This window comes from Protomyctophum parallelum (genome assembly GCF_964188405.1).
Source record: "Protomyctophum parallelum genome assembly, chromosome: 18".
NCBI classification, from domain to species: Eukaryota; Metazoa; Chordata; class Actinopteri; order Myctophiformes; family Myctophidae; genus Protomyctophum; species Protomyctophum parallelum.
In genome coordinates this window covers 36,989,316-37,015,593 of record NC_139716.1, presented here as the reverse complement: position 1 = coordinate 37,015,593, position 26,278 = coordinate 36,989,316, and the positions used below count along the sequence as shown (strand labels likewise).

At 44.0% G+C, this 26,278-nt stretch overlaps 1 protein-coding gene across 3 annotated transcripts in view; it reads right to left on the bottom strand.

Moving 5' to 3' along the window:
* pde5ab (phosphodiesterase 5A, cGMP-specific, b) overlaps positions 1–26,278 on the bottom strand; it is a 120,260-nt gene that overhangs the window by 19,586 nt on the left and 74,396 nt on the right. For all 3 annotated transcript variants that reach the window (XR_014570645.1, XM_083788605.1, XM_083788604.1), the window contains exons 9-13: positions 20,106–20,170; positions 7,871–7,979; positions 7,001–7,085; positions 6,297–6,472; positions 4,634–4,693 (exon numbers count right to left, since the gene is read on the bottom strand). Coding sequence is in view for 2 of the 3 variants with exons in the window: in XM_083788605.1 (XP_083644731.1) it covers positions 4,634–4,693; positions 6,297–6,472; positions 7,001–7,085; positions 7,871–7,979; positions 20,106–20,170 (495 nt within the window). In the remaining variant the exon portion in view is untranslated. The remainder of the gene's footprint in view (positions 1–4,633; positions 4,694–6,296; positions 6,473–7,000; positions 7,086–7,870; positions 7,980–20,105; positions 20,171–26,278) is intronic.

Sequence of the window (26,278 nt, the reverse complement as noted above, 5' to 3'; positions counted from 1 at the left end):
AATGAGCTAGGCTGATTGATACAATCAGCTGACAGCTGAGGCGGGCAGACTCCCATGTCCCTGGATGAACTAATGCTGTGCTTCATTCTACAAGCTCACAGCAACGCAAAGAAAAACACTTCATATTTTAATAACTTTCTCTTTCAGACACAGTTATGATGCAATCATGATCATACAGGCAGAAACATCTCTCTCTCTCTCTCTCTCTCTCTCTCTGGGGAACGGGGGCAGATTAGATCCGTAGCTGCCAGCCATTAATAATGGATGAGCTGTGATCAGCAGGGTTGAAGAGCTGCAGGACGTGAACCTATATGTGCTGCAGGGGATCGGCTCGCCTTGCCTAGAGCGCAACGACCCAGAGACGAGCAGAAACACACGCACACACACAAGCAAGGTATGAGGAAGTATCTCTCTCACAGGCAAGACAGAACGTGTCATCGCTGAAGGCAATCTCAATGCAGTGAGAATGAGATATCGATCCCACCGAGTGTACAATGAATAACTGTGTAAAAATGGCCAATAATGTGTTGTTTTGCCCTTATTACTGTGGGAGAGTGCAATCATCCAACCCACTACGCAACTCAAAGCAAGGGTTGAATACCAACCATTTGCCATTTTGTCAATTCTTGGGGGGGTGCAACCCACACGTTTAGCAGTGAATGCTCATTCGCCTGGTCCTTACAAGCTGTACCTCGTTGTAAAGGTGACTAATCAACAATTAAAATGACAAAAGGTACAATACTGTACCAGAGAAATAATGGACGGAACTTTCAGGACTTTGTTGTGGTGAGTTTATATGAACACAATTGGCCCATGTTCAGGGGGAGAGAAGAAGCTGGGTAGGGACTCATAATACTGTGTACTCCTATGGGCTGGGGGAGTAGGACGGAAGCTCAGTCTACGTCCTCCCGATGGGGGCTCCTCACTGTCAGGTGAGTTAGTAGGGATACAACACACAGAAATGTGTGTGGGGAGGAATCAAATTAATCAAATTAATTGGCATAACGACTAAATTGGCGAGAACAGGCTGTGTTACATCATGGCAGCTTAGGAAAACCAGCTTACAAAAAAAAAGGTTAGCTTGGGATAAACTTTAATACGTTATTTTTTTTTTTTTTAAGATATTTTTTTTGCGGCTTACGCCTTTTATTGATTTTTTTGAAGGGACAGACAGTAGGCTGACAGGAAACGGGAGAGAGATGGGGGGATGACATGCAGTAAAGGCCGTGTCGGGTCCGGGAGTCGAACCCGCGGCACACTGCGACTGGATTACCAGTCCGGTGCCCAGACCGTTACGCTACGGCCTGGGCCCTTTAATACGTTCTTCATACGTATAAAAATTGTTACAATAGCCACAGTGTTAAAGGTTGCTCTGTTTGTATGTACGGTAATATACTGTAGTTCTATGATCAGATCTCTCTCTCTCTCTCTCTCTCCATTACTGTAGGTCTAGTTAGAGGTGGCTTCCTCCTATATGATTGGATGATCTATTCTCCCTCCTCCATTACTAGCCTCTTGTCACTTTATATTTCCTCTACTGTCTCTCTGCACGCACACACGCACGCACGCACGCACGCACGCACGCACGCACGCACGCACGCATGTGGCTCAGGAGGTAGAGCAGGTCATCCAATGATCTGTGGGTCGGCGGTTCGAATCCTGGCTCCTCCTGTCATGTCGAAGTGTCCTTGGGCAAGACACAGATGAATGTGGGAAGAGAGGACACTGCATGGCGTTGACTGTTAGTGTCCGCCACTTCACCTTCCGCAATGTATGAATGAATGGACCATTGTAGCTTTGAGCAAGCACTCTGTGATTTATTCCATTTGGGCTGAGGGGGGTGCTTAATGTCTGAGTTAACATATAATTGCTTGGTTTCACCCAACGAATCATAATGCGCACACACATACATACACGTAGGTACACATACACACATAGCTCCGCACAGGAGTGGCTATAGCACCACAAGGTCAGAATAGAGTGAGTTTTGTGTACATTTGAACATGTTTGCTTTGCCTATATTACGTCACGTCTCCAGAATAAGGACACCTGCAGGCCAGGGTTACAGTGATGAATGAAATGAGGCCCCGCAGGACAGATAACATGCCCACACTGCGTCAACTCTGTGTCAAACGTGTTCCGGCAGTCCTGTGGGAGGCTTTGCCCTGGAAAACTAGCCCTGTGTCCTAGATAGTGAAGGCCTTGGCGAGCCTTAGGGAGGGCATGCATTTAGGTCATACTTTTAAGATTTTGTGCATGGCCCTGCAGTTCTTCAGCTATACTACGTTTCTTCTCCAGGTGGACAGCGATATACCGTCAGTTGCATTGAGGCAAATCACTATAAGCTACCCAAAGAAGACACTTGGAAGACGTTTCACAATGCTATCCTGCTACCAGAGTTAATGCTGTGTTCACTTTAGAGGCCGCAAAGGCTTGTGTAAAGGCCTTCCTAGAAATGTACTGTACTCAAGTAAAAAGTATCCAAAATAAATCTAATACTCAAGTAAAGTACAGAATCATCATGATGTCATCATCACCATGTTAATGAATATGTTCAGACCTCCAGTTCTAGGAAACACAGAATGGGGGGACGTTTTTGTTTCCACACAACAGGTATATTAATGACATAGTAAAATGTTGAAAATGAGTGGAGTGCCCCTTTAAACACAATCTATGCCAAACTCGAGATTTCTCAGGTTTAGGTACTAAACCCACCTGTGCCAATCACGAGAATATCATGTTTTGTTGATTTCTATCAATCCCAGAATCTTTACTCTATATTTACCGAGTAGTCGCTTCCCCGTCGCTAGGCAACGGGTGGACTTCTGGGCCCATGAGAACTACTACAGAGAGCGCAGAGAGCGGAGTGTGTGTGTGTGTGTGTGTGTGTGTGTGTGTGTGTGTGTGTGTGTGTGTGTACTGACGTATACAAATCATATGCAGGTCCACTTGAAGTAAATTTTGGATCAAGATGTCAAGAGAAAAGGATCAAAGTGACGATATGAAGGAAGGCTATACGCTATATTGAGAAATGGCTGCTTGCCTTAACCACAAAGATTTATAGGGTTTCCGTAGGAACAGCAACAGACTAAAGTGCTGCATTTCAATCTGCAGGAAAGACCTCAGGAAATTGCAGTGGAAAAGCTGCCACTTTGGATGAAAAAGGAGCAGAGCAACTCTTCCTCGTGTGAGAAACGTCAAAGCAGGACATGATCACTGTCCACAATTACACTGTCGGGCAGAAACCCCTTATCTCCACACTTTTAGTGTTTTTTTCCCACAAAAGCATAACAAATAGCAAATCCACATGTTCAACTAGAAAAAGTGCCCCTCGGAGTACAGGTCTCCACCAGGCCAGGTCCGATTGTGGCCTCCTGGTGGCGCTATAATAGGCCAATGTGAAATGGGTGCCATTTCTTCATTGCCTTTGATGGCAATAGGATGATTTGAGGCATTTTATTTGTTCCAAAAATGTGTTTTGCAAAAATCCACCTGTTGATGGCGCTATAATGAATGCGAATGCGAAAAGGGTGAGATATATTCCTCAGCATATAGTAAGAAAGTGCGTGAAAGATTTCACTGTTCAAAACGGGCCAATCCTGCAAACTTTGAAAGCCAATTGCTATCAATTAAATCAATCAATCAATCAATCAACATTTAGGAACCACTGTACTGTATAGACTAGCGTCGCAGTCCCACCCCCTTTCAGAACGACGAGTGGCCCAGGAAATGAATCCCAATGCATTTTCTTAAAGTATTTATTTAAAGACGGTTACGCCGCGGACAAAGCCAACTCGGATCGTGACAAATCATGACAATGAACACTATGTTTTGGGCCGATCAAATAATTTATAAGAAGAAAAACAAAACAAATAGTGTTGTCTCCTGTCTTTATTTTCTTCTTTCTAAGAAATGCTGAATCAGCGGAAAAATGCGGAAATAGACGATACTTCCGGCAGCCTTCCGGGTGCTTCAAAACGCCACTGAGCAACTTCCACTGACATGAATAGCGGAGGGGGCGGAGCTTTTTGTTGGTGCAAAAATGGAAAGCCTGGAGGAACGCATTGGCCGCTCTGGTCTAAAAGTGGGAGTCAACCCTTCCGGGTGGGCGTCGCTCCAAAGGATGTGACGTAGCGCTGCACTAGGGGGGAGAGGAGGGGCCGGGGGTGACGGACAGATCGATGAGATCCAATCAGGGCGTGCGCAAATCTGAGCCGCGACCCGCCCCTCTAGACCAGAAACCTAACACGTTAGCTCGGCTATATTTACATTAACCACTTGAACTCTATAGTATCCCTGGCCTAGGCGATTCTGAGGGGAACATTAGCCAAAGATAGCAGATCTACAAGCTCAGAGCGGTGAGAGTGGGAGAAACACCAACAGTTGATGCATGTGGGCGGTGGTTCAGGGGTAGAGTGGCTGGATGGGAACCGCAAGGTTGCCAGCTGGAACCCAGGAACCCCCAGAGTTAGTGTCCAAGTGTCCTTGAGCACTGAATCGGTGTATGAATGTGTGTGTGAATGGGTGAATGTAATGCAGAATCTATGTAAAGCACCTTGGATAAAGGCACTATATAAATGCACCATTTACCATGTGTGTGTGCATATGCATGTGTAATGCAAAGAGTACTTACCGCTGTCACCTGGAGCGCTCTGGTCTCTTCCTCTGCAGCAGAAGCATGATATGACAGGACCTGCAATAATGCACGCACACACACACACACACACACACACACACACACACACACACACACACACACACACACACACACACACACACACACACACACACACACACACACACACAATACAGTTATGAGGATGTTATCGTTTTAATAGCTACAGTATTGACATTTTCCCGGATGTTCCAGTGGGTACATGCTATCCTGTTCGCTTTGCTAACAGAGATACATGACACGCATGCACTCACGCACGCGTCCACACACACCTGCACACACACGTGCACACACACACACACACACACACACACACACACACACACACACACTAGATGAGTGACTAGACTATTTTCTAAAACAGCAGATGTAGGAACTTGTACAGTACATCTGCTGTTCTCGAATAGCCGACGTAAAAATGGAAAGAAATTATTCAAATGATTTTGACACTATATGTTAACTAATATATGCTCCCCCAAGGACCGCACTGTGGTCCCCGGACCGCACTTTGAGAACCACTTACTGCATGGCGCTTCAAATCACAGAATTAGAACATCCCCTCAGCTCCATGCTCCATTCTTCTCTCTCTCTCTCTCTCTCTCTTTGATCCAGTGGCGTGCACAGATAGACACTAGGGGGTGCTAGAGCACCCCCTGCCCTTTTGGCAATTTTGCTCAAAAAAAGAAAAAAAAAGTTTAATATTTTTTCCTTCATTTGTGTGTGTGGACCATGCGGTGACATTGATCAAATCTTGATAAAAAATCTATTCTTGAAAAAAAACGCTTCTACGATATTATTTAGGCCCCCACAATCTAAAGCGTTGTTTCTATGTCAGTGGTTCTTCGATAAAAAAATAAATAGCAGACCTACAAGCTCGTAGCGCGCCACTCGGTGGTGCGCTATGAGCTTGTAGATCTGCTATTTTTCAATAGCTAAAGCACCAAAATGGGTTCCCGCCCCAAAAATGCGCTGCACAAGGTGCCCTTTTTTTCACTTGAGCACCTGCCCCTCTAAATGTCTGTGCACGCCACTGCTTTGATCAATTTCCTGTCCTTTCAGTATCTGTCATAATCTGTACAAACAAGCAAACATGCACATCTTGTGGTACTGGCTCCGCGCCAAACATGACCTTTGCTCACCAATATTGCTCCATATTGTGTTGATAAGATATTGACTTGACTAATGACGCCGTCTCTGATGACACACTTTGCAGTGGTGGAAAGTAACTTCAATTGTGAGGTATTTGTATTTCTTTACTTGAGTTTTTTCCAATTTGTCCAATACTTTTGCTTCTACTCCACTACATCTCATATCCAAATATTGTACATTTACACCACTACATTCATTTGACTCCTAAATTGTCTAGTTATTTCATAAATTTGGAATATTATTACAAAACACACATTAATTAACCACTTCAGCCCTATACTGTATACATTTCGAACATTTGAAAATAGCCGATCTACAAGCTCACAATGCGTTGCGATTAGACACATTGTGAGCTTGTAGATCTGCTATTTGAAAACTTGAAATGGGACATTCTGCATAAAGAGTACATTTTGATGCCAACGCTTGACCTCACACGGAGAGAGAGAGAGAGAGAGAGAGAGACATTGCTGACCTCCAGGGTGACCTCCTGCTTGGCCATGGCTCTCTCCACAGTCTCGTACATCTGTGTGTTCTGGATGCCGAGGCCACAGAAGATGGCGAACGCCTCCAGGAACTGCTCGTCGTTGCGGTTGAACGCCTTCAGCGTGCCCGGTCCGTCCTCCATCTTGTTCACCAGCTGACACACACCTACGCCAGCACGCACGCATGACGCACACTTTTGTTGAATATCATTTTTGAATGGTCTCTGTCGCCGGTCTACAAACTCAAAACCATTCTAGCTTGTGGAGTTGCTCCTGTTGATGCTTTTGTGTGACACTGTAGTGTGACCAAGGGCAATAGAAAAAGTTAACCCAATTGGTGCCAGGAACGTCAGGTTATGTTCTAAGCAGTAAAAGCCCCTGTGCCAAGTTAAAACACATGGATACACCCACGGTTATTTATTCTTTCATTTGTCCCGTATCTCTGGCACGTGGCCAGCGTTTCTAATGTAACAGGTGGCATGGATTGTGTGTTAAAGAAAATCTTGTGCACATGGATACACCCACGGTTATTTAATCTTTCATTTGTCCCGTATCTCTGGCACGTGGCCAGCGTTTCTAATGTAACAGGTGGCATGGATTGTGTTTTAATATGGAGATAAGACATTTCAGCCCATCAACAACAACATGGTATTTAAATGGCATTTCAAATGGCCATGTGCTTATGGACCTTTACCTATAACTCTGTCCTTCTTTCCGTTCCTTATCGGGGTGCAGAGCAGACTCTTGATCTGGTTGCTGGGATGCTCTGGGTTCTCACTCTGTCAGAGAGGAAGGAGAATCAAATATACATTCCTAAGAAATGATGCTATCTGTAAAACTGTCATGTTCTGTAATCCACCCGAGGCAAAAAGTGCAGAGAGAAAGCAAGATAGGCAGTCAGGGTGTGTGTGTGTGTGTGTGTGTGTGTGTGTGTGTGTATCGCGTGTTTACAAAACATACAAAATGCCCTTAATCTTAATAGTTTTTCTTGTTACCAACAGTAACTGAATATACAGTATTTTCTTTGTTGAGATTTTATTACAGAATAGGCCTACTTACTCTGACCTTTTTGAATCCTGCACCTGACAAATAAGCCAAAGTACGAAAAAAAAACTAACACTAAAACTAATAAATACTAAACTAAAACAATTCACAAAAATATAAACTAGAAAATCCGCTCTAAAAACGTATTAACCCATTCTGACCGGGCACCCATTTTGGTGTTGGCATCATGTTATGCTTTAGCTATTGAAAAATAGCAGATCTACAAGCTTGTAGGTCTGCTATTTTTTGAAAAATCGAAGAACGACTGACATTTTTAGAATCTGATCTCAGGTCAGAATGGGTTAATCAGACCAGTGTGTGTCCAGTGGAAACCTCGTGTGAATCTGATCTCAGGTCAGAATGGGTTAAAACAAAACAAATTGGGAATTGGGAGAAAAAAAAAGGTCAAAACTACCTAAAACTAAACTATAATGAAAAATCCAAAACTATTATAACCGTGGTGCGTGCGTGCATGCGCGCGTGCGTGCATGCGCGCGTGCGTGCGTGCGTGCGTGCGTACCGTCCAGGGGAAGCGCTGGTCCTTGGTGACGTCGGTGATGTTCAGAGGCTGCATGGTGTTCTTCACGTACTGAGCGTACATGTAGTTGATCTGCGTCACGTCAACCTCCCTGCATATGGGAACATAATATATGTAGTTGATCTGTGTCACACTCCCTGCATATGGGAACATAATATATGTAGTTGATCTGTGTCACACTCCCTGCATATGGGAACATAATATATGTAGTTGATCTGTGTCACACTCCCTGCATATGGGAACATAATATATGTAGTTGATCTGTGTCACACTCCCTGCATATGGGAACATAATATATGTAGTTGATCTGTGTCACGTCACACTCCCTGCATATGGGAACATAATATATGTAGTTGATCTGTGTCAACGTCACACTCCCTGCATATGGGAACATATATGTAGTTGATCTGTTTCAACGTCACACTCGCAACATGGGGACGATATAAGTCATGTCACCAATGGTGGAAGGGAACTGAGTACATTTACTCATCACGCGAACAACATCCCCGGCGGCCTTCCTCCTTGATTCGCCTGCCTGCCAATCAAAAAGGCAAGCGCAGCGCATCGCTTCAGCGCTACAACAACAACCAATCTGTCCTAGACCAAGATAACCTCAGTCAGTCAGTCAGTCAGTCAGTCAGTGCTGCCTCCTGCTTGCACTAGTGCTCTGCCGGCCTGCTGCTTATCAGAGAATCAATAGTTTTTTAGAATACCGGTAATCAATATGTGATTGGTTAGTTTGGCGTGCTGGGCAAGCCCCTATACAGGAGCGTAACACGAGACACGTGTCCGTCCATCTGTCAACATCTGTGTCATCTGTTGCCAGAGGGACTACTACCATACATGCTGCTATATATATATATATATATACCGCTGCCATTACTAATGGTACGCGGCGTGCCGTCATCTGCAATGAATAGTATAACATCTGTGTGCGATTGAGAGGCCTGAGGGCCAGAGACTGCACTCAGCACCTGAGCCACAGCGCTGGGAGAAGTACTTACTTAAGTAAAAGTAGCAATACCTCAATGTAGACACAATCTGTTACAAGTAAAATTCCTGAATTAAAAGCCTTTAAAGGTCGGGTAAGTGATTTTCTTTAATATAGCTGACATGTTTAATATAGCTGACAGAGAGGGGGATACCCCTGTTCCTTAAGTGGTTAAGCAAATTAAATTCTGGGCTTTTGCTTGTAACAGAGTATTAGCTACATTGCCGTATTGATACTTTTACTTAAGTAAAAAAGGATGCAAGTACTTTTTCCACACTGTGTTGAGGCCAGGCTGCATGGAACATGTTGATATAATTGGTCGTGAAGTTTTCAACCCCAGACCCAGCTCTCTGCCGGGACGACAAAAAACCTTTTTTATTATTACAAAATAAAATATACACATTGACCATTTGCAAGCAACCTCTCTGCAAGCAATCTTGCAGATCTGCTATTTTCAGAAGATTGATAAAATACTTTTGAAATGGGGCATTGTGCATATAAATAATCAGTCATTTTAATACTTTTGGTACTTTACCTGCAACCGTGCGACGCCAATACTTTTCTGCTTTTACTCGAGTGGAATGTTTGAATGCACAACTTTTTCACTAACTTTCAGTTCTACGTCGGTGGTATTGCTGCGTATACTTATTCCGCCCACTGCCTGTGGGCTCTCTGCTAGCATATCACACAGCAACGCAAAAACAATAAGGCTTAACCCATTCTGACCTGAGATCAGATTCTAAAAATGTCAGTCGTTCTTCGATTATTCAAAAATAGCAGACCTACAAGCTCGTATCGCGCCACTCGGTGGCGCGATATGAGCTTGTAGATCTGCTGTTTTTCAATAGCTAAAGCATAACATGATGCCGACACCAAAATGGGTGCCCGTTCAGAATGGGTTAACCTGGGATTTCAGACACGGCAGGCAGAGTGCACGCACGCACGCACGCTGAGGTGGTCAGATCTGCATGAGCGCAGATGGTTCCGTTGTGGCACATTTTACGTCAATGTGGTCTCACGTGCACACACACACACACACACGCACACACACACACACACACACACACACACAGGTTTGTGAGCATCTATTTTCAGTGTGCAACGCTGGCGCACAACAGTGTAAATTTGAATTTCATCGACAAAAACTATGACTAAAAATCATCGACTACATTTTTTTGATCAGCTTGCAGAGCTGATCAATGATCAGACTTTCTAGTCTAGTCACATGGTCTAGTGGCGAGATTCTCATGATTGGCTGGCCTCTAAGCCAATGGGACTAGCCCTATAGTGTAACTTTCCTTATGCTTTAGCATGTCAAACTAGGGGGTTTTCATGATTCTGAATACATTCCAAACATTAGTTTTGCACAAAAAACACTCCCTGGGCTAAAAATAGCCATAGCCACTTGCCCAAATGTGCCCAAAATGTGCTGACCTCATCACATTTGTGCTGACCTCATCACATTTGTCAGGTATCGGCCTCAGGTCTAAATGGATTTTGAAAAGTATACAATTTTGAGGCATTTGTACTTTACTTGAGTATTTCCAATATGCAATACTTTTTTTACTTCTACTCCACTACCTCTCTTTAGTTACTTTTTGGATTATTACAGAACATGCATTCAGCCACTTCAGCCCTAATGTATATGCATTACAAGCTCGGTGCGATGCATTGTGAGCTTGTAGCTCGGCTATTTTCAAAAGATTTTCGAAAACTTGAAATGATACATTCTGAAATGGTACTTTCTACATAATGGTACTTTAAGCACAATTTGATACTGAGTAGTACAAGCACGCATGCACACACATGCACGCACCCACGCACACACACACACACACACATGCACGTACGTACGTACGTACGTACGCACACACACTGGCCAACAGCCCACCACCGCTGGCTTTTTCAATTGGCCTCATATCGTCTGGCGTGTTTATGTATTCATTTTCCATCATTTATCAGACGGTGTTATGGCTGATTTTGTGGCCAGACTTGGACGCTTCTAAAGATAACACAAAGGGCCTCATTAGGCGACGACAGACATGAGTGACGGGCCCCCGTGGTCTGACGAGGCTCTGAGCCAGCCTGTCACATGTACTGAATACTCATAGGCTCAGGTACAGTACATGAAAAAGTACATTAACTCAAGTACATCAATTCAGTGGTGTACTTTTTTTTCCCTTTCTTTTTTATTTTACTTAAGTATAAGTATCAATACGGCGTAAATGAATGTCCTGTACTTGATGATCATACTACAGCTATGACCTGATATGACCAAGACTGTTGGTCTTGGTCTGGACTTCATACTGTATATGACATGAAATGACATTACGTGATGACCTACGTAGCATGTCCAAAACTGTTATTTTTCAGGATTTAAAAAAAAAGAAAAAAATAATGAAAATATAGCAGATCTACAAGCTCGACGGTCTGCGTTTCAAGCTCGCAGATCTGCTATTTTGTGTGACACTGCTGTGTGATCAAGTAGGACGTAAATGTACGGAGAAAATATGTAGATGAGAGGTTTCTGCCCGACAGCAAGCAGTGTGTGTGTGTGTGTGTGTGTGAGTGTGTGTGTGAGAGTGTGTGCGTGTGCTTGTGCGTGTGTGTGTGTGTGTGTGTGTGTGTGTGCTGGCGTGTGAGCGCAACTGGCGCGTGTCTTCTCTGAAAGAAGTCCATTAAATAGACTGGTGTTTCAGGAAGTGCAGGCTTTAAAAAACGTCAAATCAAGTCGACCGAATGGTTTCCTGTTTGGGGCGGTGACGCGGTGCTGTGTGCTTGTGGAATCCACAGCCTGTCCCTATAAAAAGCCTCCCGCGGTTCCCGTGGTGGAAGAAAAGTACTTAATGTTTTATATGTACTTTTTTACACATTTAGACCTGAGGACGATTGTACAAAATGTCTTCTAAATCATGACAGTTTTCTGAAAAAAAAAACCTATGTTTCTATGTCAGTGGTTCTCAAACTATTGACCCCCAGAATGATATGTAATTGGCTGCCGACCCCCATCTGAAAATATGTAGTTCCAGGGACCCCGCAGAAGCAAAGATTTGAGTTTAAAATGTGCCAGATGTTCACGATTGCTTGTAGATCTGTTATTTTTCAACAGCTAAAGTATAACATAATGCTTGAAACACCAAGAGGGGTTCCCGCCCAGAATGGGTTAAGTAAAAGTATCAACTAGAAAAAGTGCCCTTCCGGGCACAGGTCTCCACCAGGTTATCCACAGATCCGTGCAGTTAGAGGTAAAAACACTTTTCGGCCAGTTATAGCGCCACCTTGAGGCTGAGTTGAAATTGTTCATGTGGCATTTCGTCCTCGGCCTAGTGGGAATGTGGGTGCACAATTTCACGGAAATCACGCGATGTGTTCATGATTTGCAGCATTTTGTTTGAAACTGAGCACTCCTGTGAACTTTGGAAGCCAATCTTAACCAATCAGGATGGAGTCTGATAAATCTGAAAGACCCGTTTCGTTGAATGGCTCTAGAGAGACTGTGTACCAATTTGCGTGATGTTTGGACAAAATCTGTAGGTGTACTGTGCAAAAAGTTGTTTTGCACAAAGCGGCCTCCTGGTGGCGCTATAACAGGCCGTTCTGGAAAGTTTGGGGCAGAGGTTCATGGTTGGCATCCAGGGAGTGTGTGTGCAAAATATGGCATCGACCGGGTTAACGGTGGCCGAGATTAGCTGTTCACGGACACACACACGGACACACACACGGACGGACGGAGTGCAAAACATACTCTCCCCACATGCCTTCGGCCTGGTGGAGACAATTACTGCAGCAATATAGAAATGCTCTGTTACAAGTTAACGTCCAGAATTCAAAATGTACTTGAGTAAAAGTACAAAAGTATTGGCATCAATATGTACTTTAAAGTACCAAAAGTAAAAGTACTAATTGTACAGAATGTCCCATTTTAAGTTTTCAAATCTATACAAATCTTTTGAAAATATCAGATCTACAAGCTCACAATGTGTCGCATTGCAATGGATTGGCTGTTTTCAAATGGCCAAAATGTGTATAGGGCTGAATGTATGTTTTGTAATAATGAGTAAAAATATAATAATTGCCTCTGAAATGTGGTGGAGTAGAAGGAAAAGCATTGGAAATTGGAAATACTCAAGTACAGATACATCAAAATTGTACTTAAGTGGTAGTGGTGTAAAGTATACAATAAAGTACAGTACCACGTGGTTCAGCCTATAGTCAAAGCTAACCTCCTGAAGTGAGTTGAGCCGACCTCACATTCTGAACCGCTCTGCTAAGCCCCACCCACTCTACTCTGCAATGGCAAGCTGTCCTTCTCACCCATTATGATGCACGTTAAATCACGGGATTTCTCCATATAAATAATCAATCGTTTCAGTAGCCACAGAGCTTCAAAATGTCTTCTAAATCTAGTCAACAAGGCCTGCAGTAGGCTTTGCACTGGAGCAATGTGCATGACATTATTTCAATAAACTAGAAATACGAGGACATTTTAAGAGGGAGAAACAGTATCCAACAATCAACTTTAACGACTGTCCGACAGGAGTTTCCATGCAATGGACGGTATAGCCATTAGTATTATTCCCATCACCTGGGTGGGGCAGACGTGTAACTTTGCCGACGTTAAGCTGCGTACAGTATGTGTTAAAACAACACAGCCATGCAAAGTAACATTGACAGGTATGAGGTGACGAAAGCTTACCATCCTTAGCAACGGTTGCTAAACTATTTGATTGGCACTGGACAATCGCTTTTGGGGTGGAGTTTAGCAGAGGGCTAATTCCATATTCCTGGCGCCTTCCCAAGATCAATGGTCATTGTTGGGTGCACGGCATGCACGCACGCACACACGCACGCACGCACACACGCACGCACACACACACACGCACACACGTACACATGCATGCAAACTCAAGTTCCTGGAAGAAGATGCCTGGGTTGAGAGAAAGATGTATTTATGTATTCATGCACTTTGTCGAGTGGGTGTCTTTGAACTTCAACCGACAAGCACGGCCTATACTTTTTGTACTTTCAGAGTTAAACGAACAGTCGTTAGGTTGTATATTGTTGTAGTTGGTGCGTCCCTCCTCTCCTCAATCCCCACAACCCTGGTTTATATCATCTTTTTTTATCGTGACATCCTTCCCCTCTTTCCATCACTCCCTCCCTCCATCCTCCAGCTGTTTACCTCATTCTTTCCATCCCTCCATTTTCTTTCTTGTGCATTTTATTTTAATCGTGACCTTTGTCTCTTTCTTCCCTTCGGATCACCTCCCAGAAATCTGACAACATGGCCTCTCTGGGGAGGAGAGATGTTTAGAAACTCCCACGACAACAGAGCAAAGCAACGCTCTGGGTGGGCATGCAGTGCACCCAATGTTGATATTGTCAACTAAAACTATGGTAAAAATGTCTTTCATTTATTATTTTTATTCAAGTTATTTATTTCACTGCATGGCAAAAACTAAATTAAAAACTAAGCTATTTTCCCAAAGTTTCCAAAACAACTATCTTTTGGTAAATATCTCCTCTTTTCCGTATTCTACATTTAAAAAAAAACGTTGTGCGCTTGTAGATCTGCTATTTTCACTAGTTTGGGTCTTGGGCAAACTTTCTTGGAATATTGAATTTCTTTCCGAAACATTTTAACACTTTTTATGCCCCTGAATTTTTCAAAATAAAGGCGCTAGTGTCCAGCAGATGAGGGAGATTTTACTCTGAAAAGCCCGCCTTCCATTTCCCCCCAAAACTGGGAGGTATAAGTAGTTCCATTATACCTTGCGCTAATAAGTCTGATCTCTCTTTAGAAGCGTTAATATTCCTTGGTTAAGTCAGAAATCAGGACAGGACACAAAATCATGGAGAGCGCCGGAGATTTAGAGATAATAGCAAGTTTTGTCGGCCCGTAAACAAGGAAGTGAATGGCAGCGCGTTCATGCGAAACATGTCCGAGAGCGCTCAGCAAGGCGTTGCCTAGCAACAGCTGCTGTCAAAAAGTGGATTTTAGCAGTCGTGTTTTATACCATTAAAAAGGACCTAAAGACGTGTCCATCTTTGAATATCTAGCACGTTTGATATTTGATGAAGTATAACGCCCTGTCTCGCTATAGCGCGAATGCATGTTCATGTTCGCGACATCACAAACATGCCGCCCTGTGTAGCCTGGCTATTCCTGTGTGTGTGGCGTGCACGCAGAGAGAGAGAGAGAGAGAGAGAGAGAGAGAGAGAGAGAGAGAGAGAGAGAGATGCGCCCTGTGTGGGTCTCGTGCTTGTATCACGGCATCCTGCACGTGCAAAATTAATTGGAATAAAAAACTAATGATGTCGCCTATATGTATCGGGTCTGGATCGCATCTTGGTGAACTCTTGCAGTGTGTGATCCCTGGTCGGCGATCAATCGTTTAGTGTGAAAGCCCTAATGACAGCCGATTAAAAAAAAAAGACTCCTGCAGTGTGAAATGCACGACGATCTGATGACTCGCCGACAACTTTAAAACTCCTACAGTGTGTAGGGGCCATATAACACAGGCCTGATTCGGTTTTTGTACCACGACATCTTTGTATATATACTGTACAGACGTCCTCCTGATAAACAAGCGGCATCAAAGCTTTTCCCACAGATTGAACACTAAATAAATACTTCCAGGAGGATAAAATGTACAGTAAAATCAGCTTTTGTCTTAATTTCCAGCCTCCTCTTTCATCCCCCCACACATAATGCACAAAGTCCCGCGCAGCGATAGTTCATGGAGCCACAGAAGTCAGGAGGCTAATCTAATGATCTCTCCCCGGACCCCCCATTCATTATAATGATCTCTCCCCGGACCCCCCATTCATTATAATGATCTCTCCCCGGACCCCCCATTCATTATAATTATCTCTCCCCGGACCCCCCATTCATTATAATTATCTCTCCCCGGACCCCCCATTCATTATAATGATCTCTCCCCGGACCCCCCATTCATTATAATGATCTCTCCCCGGACCCCCCATTCATTATAATTATCTCTCCCCGGACCCCCCATTCATTATAATTATCTCTCCCCGGACCCCCCATTCATTATAATTATCTCTCCCCGGACCCCCCATTCATTATAATGATCTCTCCCCGGACCCCCCATTCATTATAATTATCTCTCCCCGGACCCCCCATTCATTATAATGATCTCTCCCCGGACCCCCCATTCATTATAATTATCTCTCCCGGACCCCCCATTCATTATAATTATCTCTCCCCGGACCCCCCATTCATTATAATTATCTCTCCCCGGACCCCCCATTCATTATAATTATCTCTCCCCGGACCCCCCATTCATTATAATGATCTCTCCCCGGACCCCCCATTCATTATAATTATCTCTCCCCGGACCCCCCATTCATTATAATTATCTCTCCCCGGACCCCCCATTCATTATAATTATCTCTCCCGGACCCCCCATTCATTATAATTATCTCTCCCCGGACCCCCCATTCATTATAATGATCTCTCCCCGGACCCCCCATTCATTATAATTATCTCTCCCCGGACCCCCCATTCATTATAATTATCTCTCCCCGGACCCCCCATTCATTATAATTATCTCTCCCCGGACCCCCCATTCATTATAATTATCTCTCCCCGGACCCCCCATTCATTCACTAATATTTAAAGGACCACTTCACTACTTTTCAACCCATCTTCATATAATAGGTCCTCACTAATAATCATGAAAGAATGGCACAATTATTTTTCTACTCGGTCTGTGTCTCATAGGAGGGCTGTGGGCAGTTCAGAAACCGTCTTCCAGTGACATCATCGATGGGGAATACAAGCTAATAGAAACTGCAGGCTTTCTAGTCCTGAAAAGTTGCAATGCGAAAATGGAAGCCATCGTTTTCACAATAATGAAAATCTAAACATTTTTGTAAAAAAAAACTTGTTTAAAAAAAGATCTGCCTAATGATGATGTCACTGGAAGACGGTTTCTAAACTGCCCACAGCCGTCCTATGAGACACAGACTGAGTAGAAAACAATCGTGCCATTTTTTCATGATTATTAGTGAGGACCTACTGTATTATATGAAGATAGGTTGAAAAGTGGTGAAGTGGTCCTTTAATTCATAGAGGTGCCCGTGGTGGCCTAATTGGAATGATTGCATTTCTGTATCTGTCTCTCTGTGTCCCTTTATTCCTATATATGGAGTTCTGTGTCAGGCATGCCCAAATATGGAGTGTTGGGAATGTCAGAACAGGCCAGTTTATGGAGTTCTGTGTCAGGCATGCCCAAATATGGAGTGTTGGGAATGTCAGAACAGGCCAGCTTATGGAGTTCTGTGTCAGGCATGCCCAAATATGGAGTGTTGTGAGGTCAGACCAGCTCCATATATGGACTCTGGGCAGGGGCCCGGTGCAGAGCCATTTGAAGTCGGTGGGGCGAACGGTTCTCAAGTTACGTGGATTACAGACGTACAGAGACTTTACAGTTAAGATATATTCTCCCACTAATCAGTCTGTCTGTTTCTCATTTCGCTTCAAGCTAATTCACACACATGTATGTTAATTGTGTATGTTGCACAGGTAATCTGTGATATCACACATGTATGTTAATTGTGTATGTTGCACAGGTAATCTGTGATATCACACATGTATGTTAATTGTGTATGTTGCACAGGTAATCTGTGATATCACACATGTATGTTAATTGTGTATGTTGCACAGGTAATCTGTGATATCACACATGTATGTTAATTGTGTATGTTGCACAGGTAATCTGTGATATCACATGTATGTTAATTGTGTATGTTGCACAGGTAATCTGTGATATCACACGAGCAGAGCCACACCGCCAAACTAAATGCAATAGCGTTGCAATAAAATAAATGCTTAATCCTGAGCTGTAACTAAGTATACATCAGGTAATAAAATGTAAATAATATCTACTGTAAATGCCTGATCCTAACCATAAAATTGCTTTTTCAGAGAGCTCTGACGAGTGTTAACCTCATACTGTATGTCCAAAACTGTTACTTTACAAAGTTTACAGGATTCAAATTAGCCAAAGTAGCAGATCTACAAGCTCTAACCCTAACGCAGGCGTTGTGTCGCTCCTCAGCTGAACATCCCTTAACTCTACAAATCTTGTACCATAAACAACCATGTCTATGCTGAGTACCGCTAGGAACATGTACAGAAAAACAAGTATACGCACACATGCACGCACGTACAGTATGCAGACAATTGTATGTATACGCGCGCACACTCACACACACCTGAGTCCTTTTGTAATTGTACATCTGACTCCCCCAAGTCATATTTAACTATTTCTGTTGAGCGGAACAAGGGGAATTGTCACATGTCTATTTCTCAAATCCTACTACACTCGCAGGGACATTTGGCCTTCACAAGTCTAGTAACACATGCAGGTGCACACACACGCACACGCACACTAACACGGATACGCACGCACACAAACACGCACTCGCACGTTGTGGACTGTAGCTCCAACATGTGCAACTAATAGAGCTGTCAACCACCATAAAAGACAAACGTTCGCTGCGCTAGCTGGCCATCATTCGGCTGGCCTCCCGCTTTAAAACCAGGCCATTGGCGAGCCCGCGTGACGCACGTTAGCCCGTGTTCTGGGACGACCTCCAAGGACAGCTGGGGAAAAACACCCAACCAAACAAGCAGCACCCCACTCCTCCTCCTCCTCCCCCTCCCCCTCCCCCTCCTCCTCTTCCTCCGCAGCCGTAAAAGAAGACAGTGATTGAGGAGGTCGTCAGGTGAGCCTCCACCACTGTAAACCCATATACGTAGCATCCGTATCGTGGGGAGCCTCCACCACTGTAAACCCATATACGTAGCATCCGTATCGTGGGGAGCCTCCACCACTGTAAACCCATATAGCATCCGTATCGTGGGGAGCCTCCACCACTGTAAACCCATATAGCATCCGTATCGTGGGGAGCCTCCACCACTGTAAACCCATATAGCATCCGTATCGTGGGGAGCCTCCACCACTGTAAACCCATATAGCATCCGTATCGTGGGGAAAGCTTTTGCAGACGGTGCAGCGGATCGAGTGTACGTACTGTACGTCTCTCTTGTGGCTCACGACATGTCGCGCCGTGACACGTCGTGAGATTGCAGATCCGCTGTGCTCAACCACTTCTTAAAAGCTTTTTTTTCTGTCCGAAACTGTGACGTTTCAGGGTTCAAATTCGAAAGCATCAAAAGTAGCAGATCTGCGAGCTCAAAGCGACGCGTTTTTGAGCTTGTAGATCTGCTGCGTCCGATGCTGTGACACTGACCCTATAGTGTGATCAAGTATAGGGCGTTGAGTTACGAAAAAAACACACAAAAAAAGTTGTGGATAAGAGGATTCCGCCCCGACGGCGACGACATATCGGTGAGGCTCTGACCATGCATGGAGGGGAGGGGACGTGGGTTACTTCACCCCTCATCCTCAGAGAGTTGAAATCATGTGCTAGCGTAACGACTTCAGGGCCCAACTCTGTCTTCGTTCACTGTCAGTTCAGCTTAAAGGGATCATTTGGCTCCGTGATGACGCCTGTCTGGCTTACACACTGACACTGGCAATATATTCACTTTATGTCGGGGCACTTGTTTTTTATTATGTTTCTCTCTCTCTCTCTCTCTCTTCATCTCTCTCTTTCTCTTTCTCTCTAAGCGATAATTTATTTTAACACGAATCTTTGCTTCAGATCCACGGGCCAATAACGAACAATTTACAGCTCTCTAACCACTTAAAAATGTGTGGCAAAATACATATAGGCTACTTAGTTGACTGACATACCTCGTGGCTCTATACTAGGCCACCTAAATGTTTTCCCTCCACGTTCTACATCAAATCTCTGCCCGATCTGCGATTGTGAGCTTTACAGATCGGCTATTTTAAGCAGATTCTTTGCTCGCCCCCAGAATGAAGAAGCTGTAGGGTTTCATGTGGGGGTCAACATGGAGGTTCTCTAAGTGGGGGTGCTGCAGGGACACCTTGAGGGTGTCTACATGGACCCTTACATGTCTGTAAAGCTGAGTGTACAAAATGGCTAAACGGAACCCATTTTGGCCCATCACATGTTGCACTCTCAGAGTTGGAATGTAAAAGTTTTACTTATAGGTTATAAGTGACCCACCCCAGACATGAGTTTTACTTTTAACCAAAGAAAACCAATACCTTTTAACAAATTTTAATATATCAGGTTTGGGGTTGCAGGTGTAGGTGGTCTTACCTTTTGGGGACATCCAGACCCTCTAGCAGCTCCTCGTAGTCCATGTGGAACACACTGGAGAAGTTCTGTGGAGGACAGTTACAGCACAACGCTTAGTCTTCCTACTTTTACAACCCTTTTCATATTACAATTTACAATTTACAATTTAGGCATTTAGCAGACGCTCTTAATCCAGAGCGACTTACATTTAAGCAAGAACAAAAGCATGGGAATACATCACATAAAAGCATTTATCAATATCATGAAACATGCGTAAGCTAAGAAAGTAACAGTGGAATATCTATATAATGAAACTATACATACACTATACATATAAACTATACATATTTACTACTATGCTATACATATGTACTATGGCGTGCTATAACTATATACAATACAATTATAGTGCTGTCTACATAACATGCTATAAGTCTGTGTCAAATGCTATCTAAGCCAACAGAAATGCTATCTAAGGGGTATCAAGGGTCATCATTTATTCTGTAACCCACAAGGGAGAAGACCACCAAACACTTGTGATGCAGATGTGAAGAGATCTGGCCATACAGTACATGGGGACAGCTGGAGAAACTGTATGCCCAGGCATATGTAAGTAAAGCAAGTAAGTCTATTATTTATTTGCCATTTGAGCCACAGACCACCATTTGATGACATTTAGCCTCTCAGACCCAATACTATTTTGTTGTTGTTGGATAAGATTTTGTCCACAATTCCACACTGCATTGATGTTGTGCCATAGGAGAGATAACAGGCAAAGGGCCGATGAAAATAACAATTATTTTACATTCTCAAATTGTATAGACTTCTTGTAAATTAAGCAATGCAGATGATTGAGAATACTTTAGGGGAACGTATGGACCCTTATATATATATAGATCTTTTACTCTTGAGAGCGTAAAATGAAACCAAACTAGAAAAAGTGCCCTTCTGGGCACAGGTCTCCACCAGGATTCTTCCTCAGCCTAGTGGGAATATGCGTGCACAGTTTCATCGCAATCGGACGCTGCATTGAGGAGTTGTGGCGATTTGTACAAAGCGGGCTACTCCTGAAAACTGTAGGAGCCAATCGTGGCCAATCAGGATGGAATATGAGAAATCAAACAAACCTGTCTTGATCACATGACTATGGAGATCATGTGTACCGATTTGCGTGAAATTTGGATAAAATCTGAAGGAGTAATAATTGAAAATGTGTTTTACATATGTCGGCCTCCTGGTGGCGCTATAAAGAGCAGATGTGAAAAATTCCAGACAAAGGTTTTTCCTTGGCCTCTAGGGAGTTGGCATACAAAGTTATCCACAGATCCGTGCAGTTAGAGGTAAAAACACTTTTCGGACAGTTATAGCGCCACCTTGAGGCTGAGTTGAAATTGTTCATGTGGCATTTCAGGGAAATCACGCGATGTGTTCATGATTTGCAGCATTTTGTTTGAAACTGAGCACTCCTGTGAACTTTGGAAGCCAATCTTAACCAATCAGGATGGAGTCTGAGAAATCTGAAAGACCCGTTTCGTTGAATGGCTCTAGAGAGACTGTGTACCAATTTGCGCGATGTTTGGACAAAATCTGTAGGTGTACTGTGCAAAAACTTGTTTTGCACAAAGCGGCCTCCTGGTGGCGCTATAACAGGCCGTTCTGGAAAGTTTGGCAGAGGTTCAGCGTTGGCATCCAGGGAGTGTGTGTGCAAAATTTGGCATCGACCGGGTTAACGGTGGCCGAGATTAGCTGCTCACGGACACACACACGGACGGACACACGGACGGATGGACGGACGGAGTGCAAAACATACTCTCCCCCCATGCCTTCGGCCTGGTAGAGACAATGATCACAGCCCATACATCTGGCTGAGCCAGGACTTTATCATGTACTGGAGAAGGACCATAAACCTGCCTATACACATTCAAATAATCCTCAGTGTTTACTTAACTCTGAGATTGTTGAATTTGGCTTGATTGGTGATTGCATTTATTTTCTCTCCTCACACTTCAATGAAGCACCAATGCAACTCCTTGCAACAAAACAGTTTAAGGAGCACGCGACAGGTAGCGCTGTCACGCCTCACAGCTAGAAGGTCACGGGTTCGATTCCTGCCGGGGGGACGCTGTGGGCTTGTTATCTCCTCTGCGTCATCAGTGCCCATAAGTTAACCTAGGTGGGGTTATAGCGAAAGGGCCTTTCTATGAGGAGTTTGCATGTTTTCCCCCGTGTCCCCCAGGGTAGGTACCGTCACAAAAAACATGCAGTAATCCTGGCCTCTATACTGCTTCCCCCTGGTCAGCAAGTACTAGCACTCCCTTAAAAAGTAATCGTTTCGGACATACGATGTGACAAAGACACTATTAAAAAAATGCACACTGAATTATATATACATATATATATATATATTAAGTTTAAGTACAGTACTCCAGTACTTTAACCGAAATACAAATTGTACCGAGCAACTTTCACTTGCAGTTAAGAAATATTTGACCAGGCGATCTATACTTTTACTCAAGCAACTGGGGTTTGAGTATACTTTGTCCACCAGCAGCACTGTGGATAAGGTTATTTTTCTAAGCAGAGAGACATTAGGCTACGACATGGGCCGCGGTTAGCTTAATGCTATTAAGCTCCAGTAACACCAAACACAAACTGAGCCCCCTGGAATGGCTTGTATTCATATAAACCTAACCTCAGAGGGGAGGCGAAGTGTGCATGTGCAAGCACGCACGTGTACATGTGTGTGTGTGTGTGTGTGTGCACAGAGGGGTGGAAAAGTGTATTGAGTGTCCATGTACGTGCCCACACTGCCGTGTGTGAGCGTGGCTCGTGCACACCCAAAGGTCTTGCTCGCTCAATGCGTGTACGGTGTACGGTGTGTGTGTGTGTGTGTGTGTGTTTCCTGCATGTATATCAGTTTCCCCCTCCACTCACTCCCATCAATTAAGCCATTAACAATGAGCAGCCCTGTTTTAAACGTCAGGGCAACCAACACACACACACACACGCACACGCACACGCACACGCACACGCACACACACACACACACACACACACACACACACACACACACACACACGCACACACACACACACACACACACACACACACACACACACACACACACACACACACACACACACACACACACATATAAAAGAGGAGAGGAGAGCACGATGCTAATGTATTTACCCATGGAGCCCTGGCAGAAGGACAGTTTATTTCGGTTCATTCCTGCACTCGCAGCCTTTTCCCCCCCATATAGGGACTTGCTTTTCTCTCTCCCCACCTGGACCTCCGCTCGGCGGCTCGCAAAACCATCCCCTCCTTCCATTTTTAAGAGGCAGGAGTTTTGTAGATAAAACGATAAACGTTAAAAGGGTGGCGGTGGGGGGGGGGTGACCCGCTTTTGACCCGAGATGTGCTGCTTCCTTCGCCGTGCAACACACACACACACATGCATAGGCACACACACGTGCACAAACACACAAGAAGTTGTTTTGTAATAATAGTCAAAAGTGACTAGTAACTAAAGTTAACCCTAATCCCAAATAACTGTAGTGGAGGAACTGGTACAATATTTCCCTCTGAGATGTAGTGTAATGTTTAGTGTAAACAGTGGAAATACTCCATCCATCTTCAACCGCTTATCCGTAGTCGGGTGGCGGGGGCAACAGCTCCACCAGAGAGCTCCAAACTTCCCTCTCCAGAGCAACATTAGTAACTTCCTAAGGCGGATCCCGGAACGCCTCGCATGGTGAGGCGTCCCAAGGCCGATCTCACAATGCGACACATTGTGAGCTTGTACAGTAGATTGGCTACTTTCACATTTGAAACTTGTGAAATTAAGTTTCTACTTTCTGTATTTTACTTTACAACTACTTTTACACGAGTACATTTTGAATTCCGTACTTTTACTTGCTTTTACTTACTTAGTTTGATACTTTTAAAGTAAAAACGTTGTGACCACCACTGCATACATCTGGATGAAGGCTGTAAAACTATTTCAAACAAACCTGTTATGACATTTATTGAGGTTGCAGTGGGGGTTATAGGGTGGCTTGGGGGTGGACAGTCCCCTTATTGAGGTTGCAGTGGGGGTTATAGGGTGGCTTGGGGGTGGACGGTCCCCTTCGGCAGTGTTGCATAAGTAATGTGTTTTCAAATAATGCATAATTTCAGTAGCTTCAAAATGTCTTCTAAATGTATAGTCCTGCAGTAGGCTATGCACTGGAAAAATAAACATCAATAAACTAGAAATACGAGGAGGGAGAAACAGTATACAACTCAATCAACTTTAACGTCCGACAGGATTTTCATGTAATGCACGGTAAGACTAGCCTGGCTAATAAGCCAGACCAAATCAGCCATTGGCAAAAATAATTGCCTGCCTGGCTTATTAGCCAGGCTACGGTAAGACTACAGTGATTAGTATTATTGCCATCACCTGGGTGGGTGAGTCATGTAACTATCCTGATGTTAAGCTGTGTATGTGTTCAACACAACAACACTGCCACGCAAAATAACATTGACAGCTATGAGGTGAGCTTGCCAGCTTAGCAACGGTTGCCAGTTTAGCAACTATTTGGATTGGCATTGGACAATCGCTTCTGAGGTGTGGTTTAGCGAAGCCAATGCCGCTCCTGATCCTGTACTGTAGTCGTGTCCTGAAGGGTTCTATGTTGATGCTTAACTCTGTATCTTATGCTCTGCTTCTGGGAGGTTTGTGATCTCAGATTCTGTGTCATGCCTGCACTAGCTGTGCAAGCAGCGTGTGACTTTGCTCCTGCAATACCGCAGACTAGCTGTCTGTAGTATTGCAGGAGCAAAGTCACACGGCACCACAATGAACGCAATACCTTTGAAATAAATGTGTCCTTGACATGAAAAGGTCTGAGAACCAGTGTTACTTTTGTTCCTCAGCTACCTTTTTCACTGACGAAAACGAATACAATCTAAATTAAAACTAAGCTTTGATGTCTAAAACTATGACTAAATATACTGACAATTACGTCATTTTAGTCACCAGACAAAAATGTTAGGCAGGGACTAGTGGAGAAGAGATCCAGTAGAACTAAAAGACAAGTCATGTCATGCTTGGTTGTTTGCTGGCGTCACACTCCGAAAATAGCTGTGTACAAACTCACAACGTTGTGAGCTTGTAGATCTGCTATTTTCAGCCGAGTATAAATCAGGCATTTCAACGACCATCACCAGCCAAAATTCATAGTTCAAGTTAACATAACTAACTAAATGCATTTTATATAAAAAAAAATACGTTACTTTTCAGGATTCCAATTAAAAAACAGCACAAAAATTATTCAGGATTTCAATTCAAATATAGCGGGCAACAAAGTCTTGTGCACAGCTGTTAGGCTCAGAGACGGGTGCGTAGGCAGGGCTCAAAGTATAAATAAAATGCACATAAAGTTTACAAAGACCTGCACACCGTCTGTACTTGCAATATGAACACTTTTATTAGGCCACATTTCGGTCAAAGACCTTCAGGCATCTGCTAAAAGTAGGTAGCCACACAGCTGTAGATCCACAGCATCCAATCACAATCAAACATAGCGGGGAAAAAAAACAGCCAATCTACAAGCTCAAGCTCAAGCTATTTTTTGCTACGACAGTAATATGCAATGTGGCCCTCTGGACTGAGTGTGGAGATATAGTGGCCAAAGTTGCCCACCCCTGTCTTCTACATCCTGACAGTTTTCTGAAAAAGCTATGTTTCTATGTCAGTGGTTCTTCGATTTTTCAAAAATAGCAGACCTACAAGCTCGTAGCATGAGCTTGTAGATCTGCTATTTTTCAATAGCTAAAGCATAACATGATGCTAACACCAAAAGGGGTTCCCGCCCAAAATGGCTTTAAATGACTTCCCACAGGACGTTTCCCTCTCAAACGCTCATGTTTACGTGTACTGCTCCGTTCTGAGGGAACGCAGACATCCGTGTTGACATGCGTGTATAGCGTATATTGGCTCCACATGTGTAGATAACGGACGTGTAGAAGCTTTCTAATCCCATGTTTAGCGACGTGCAAGATAGCAGTGCCCAGGGGGGGGCGGGGGGGGGGGGGGGGCAAAGAGAGAGAGAGAGAGAGAGAGAGAGAGAGAGAGACAGAGACAGAGACAGACAGACACTAGACAGAGACAGAGAGAGAGAGACAGAGACAGAGAGCAGTTATAA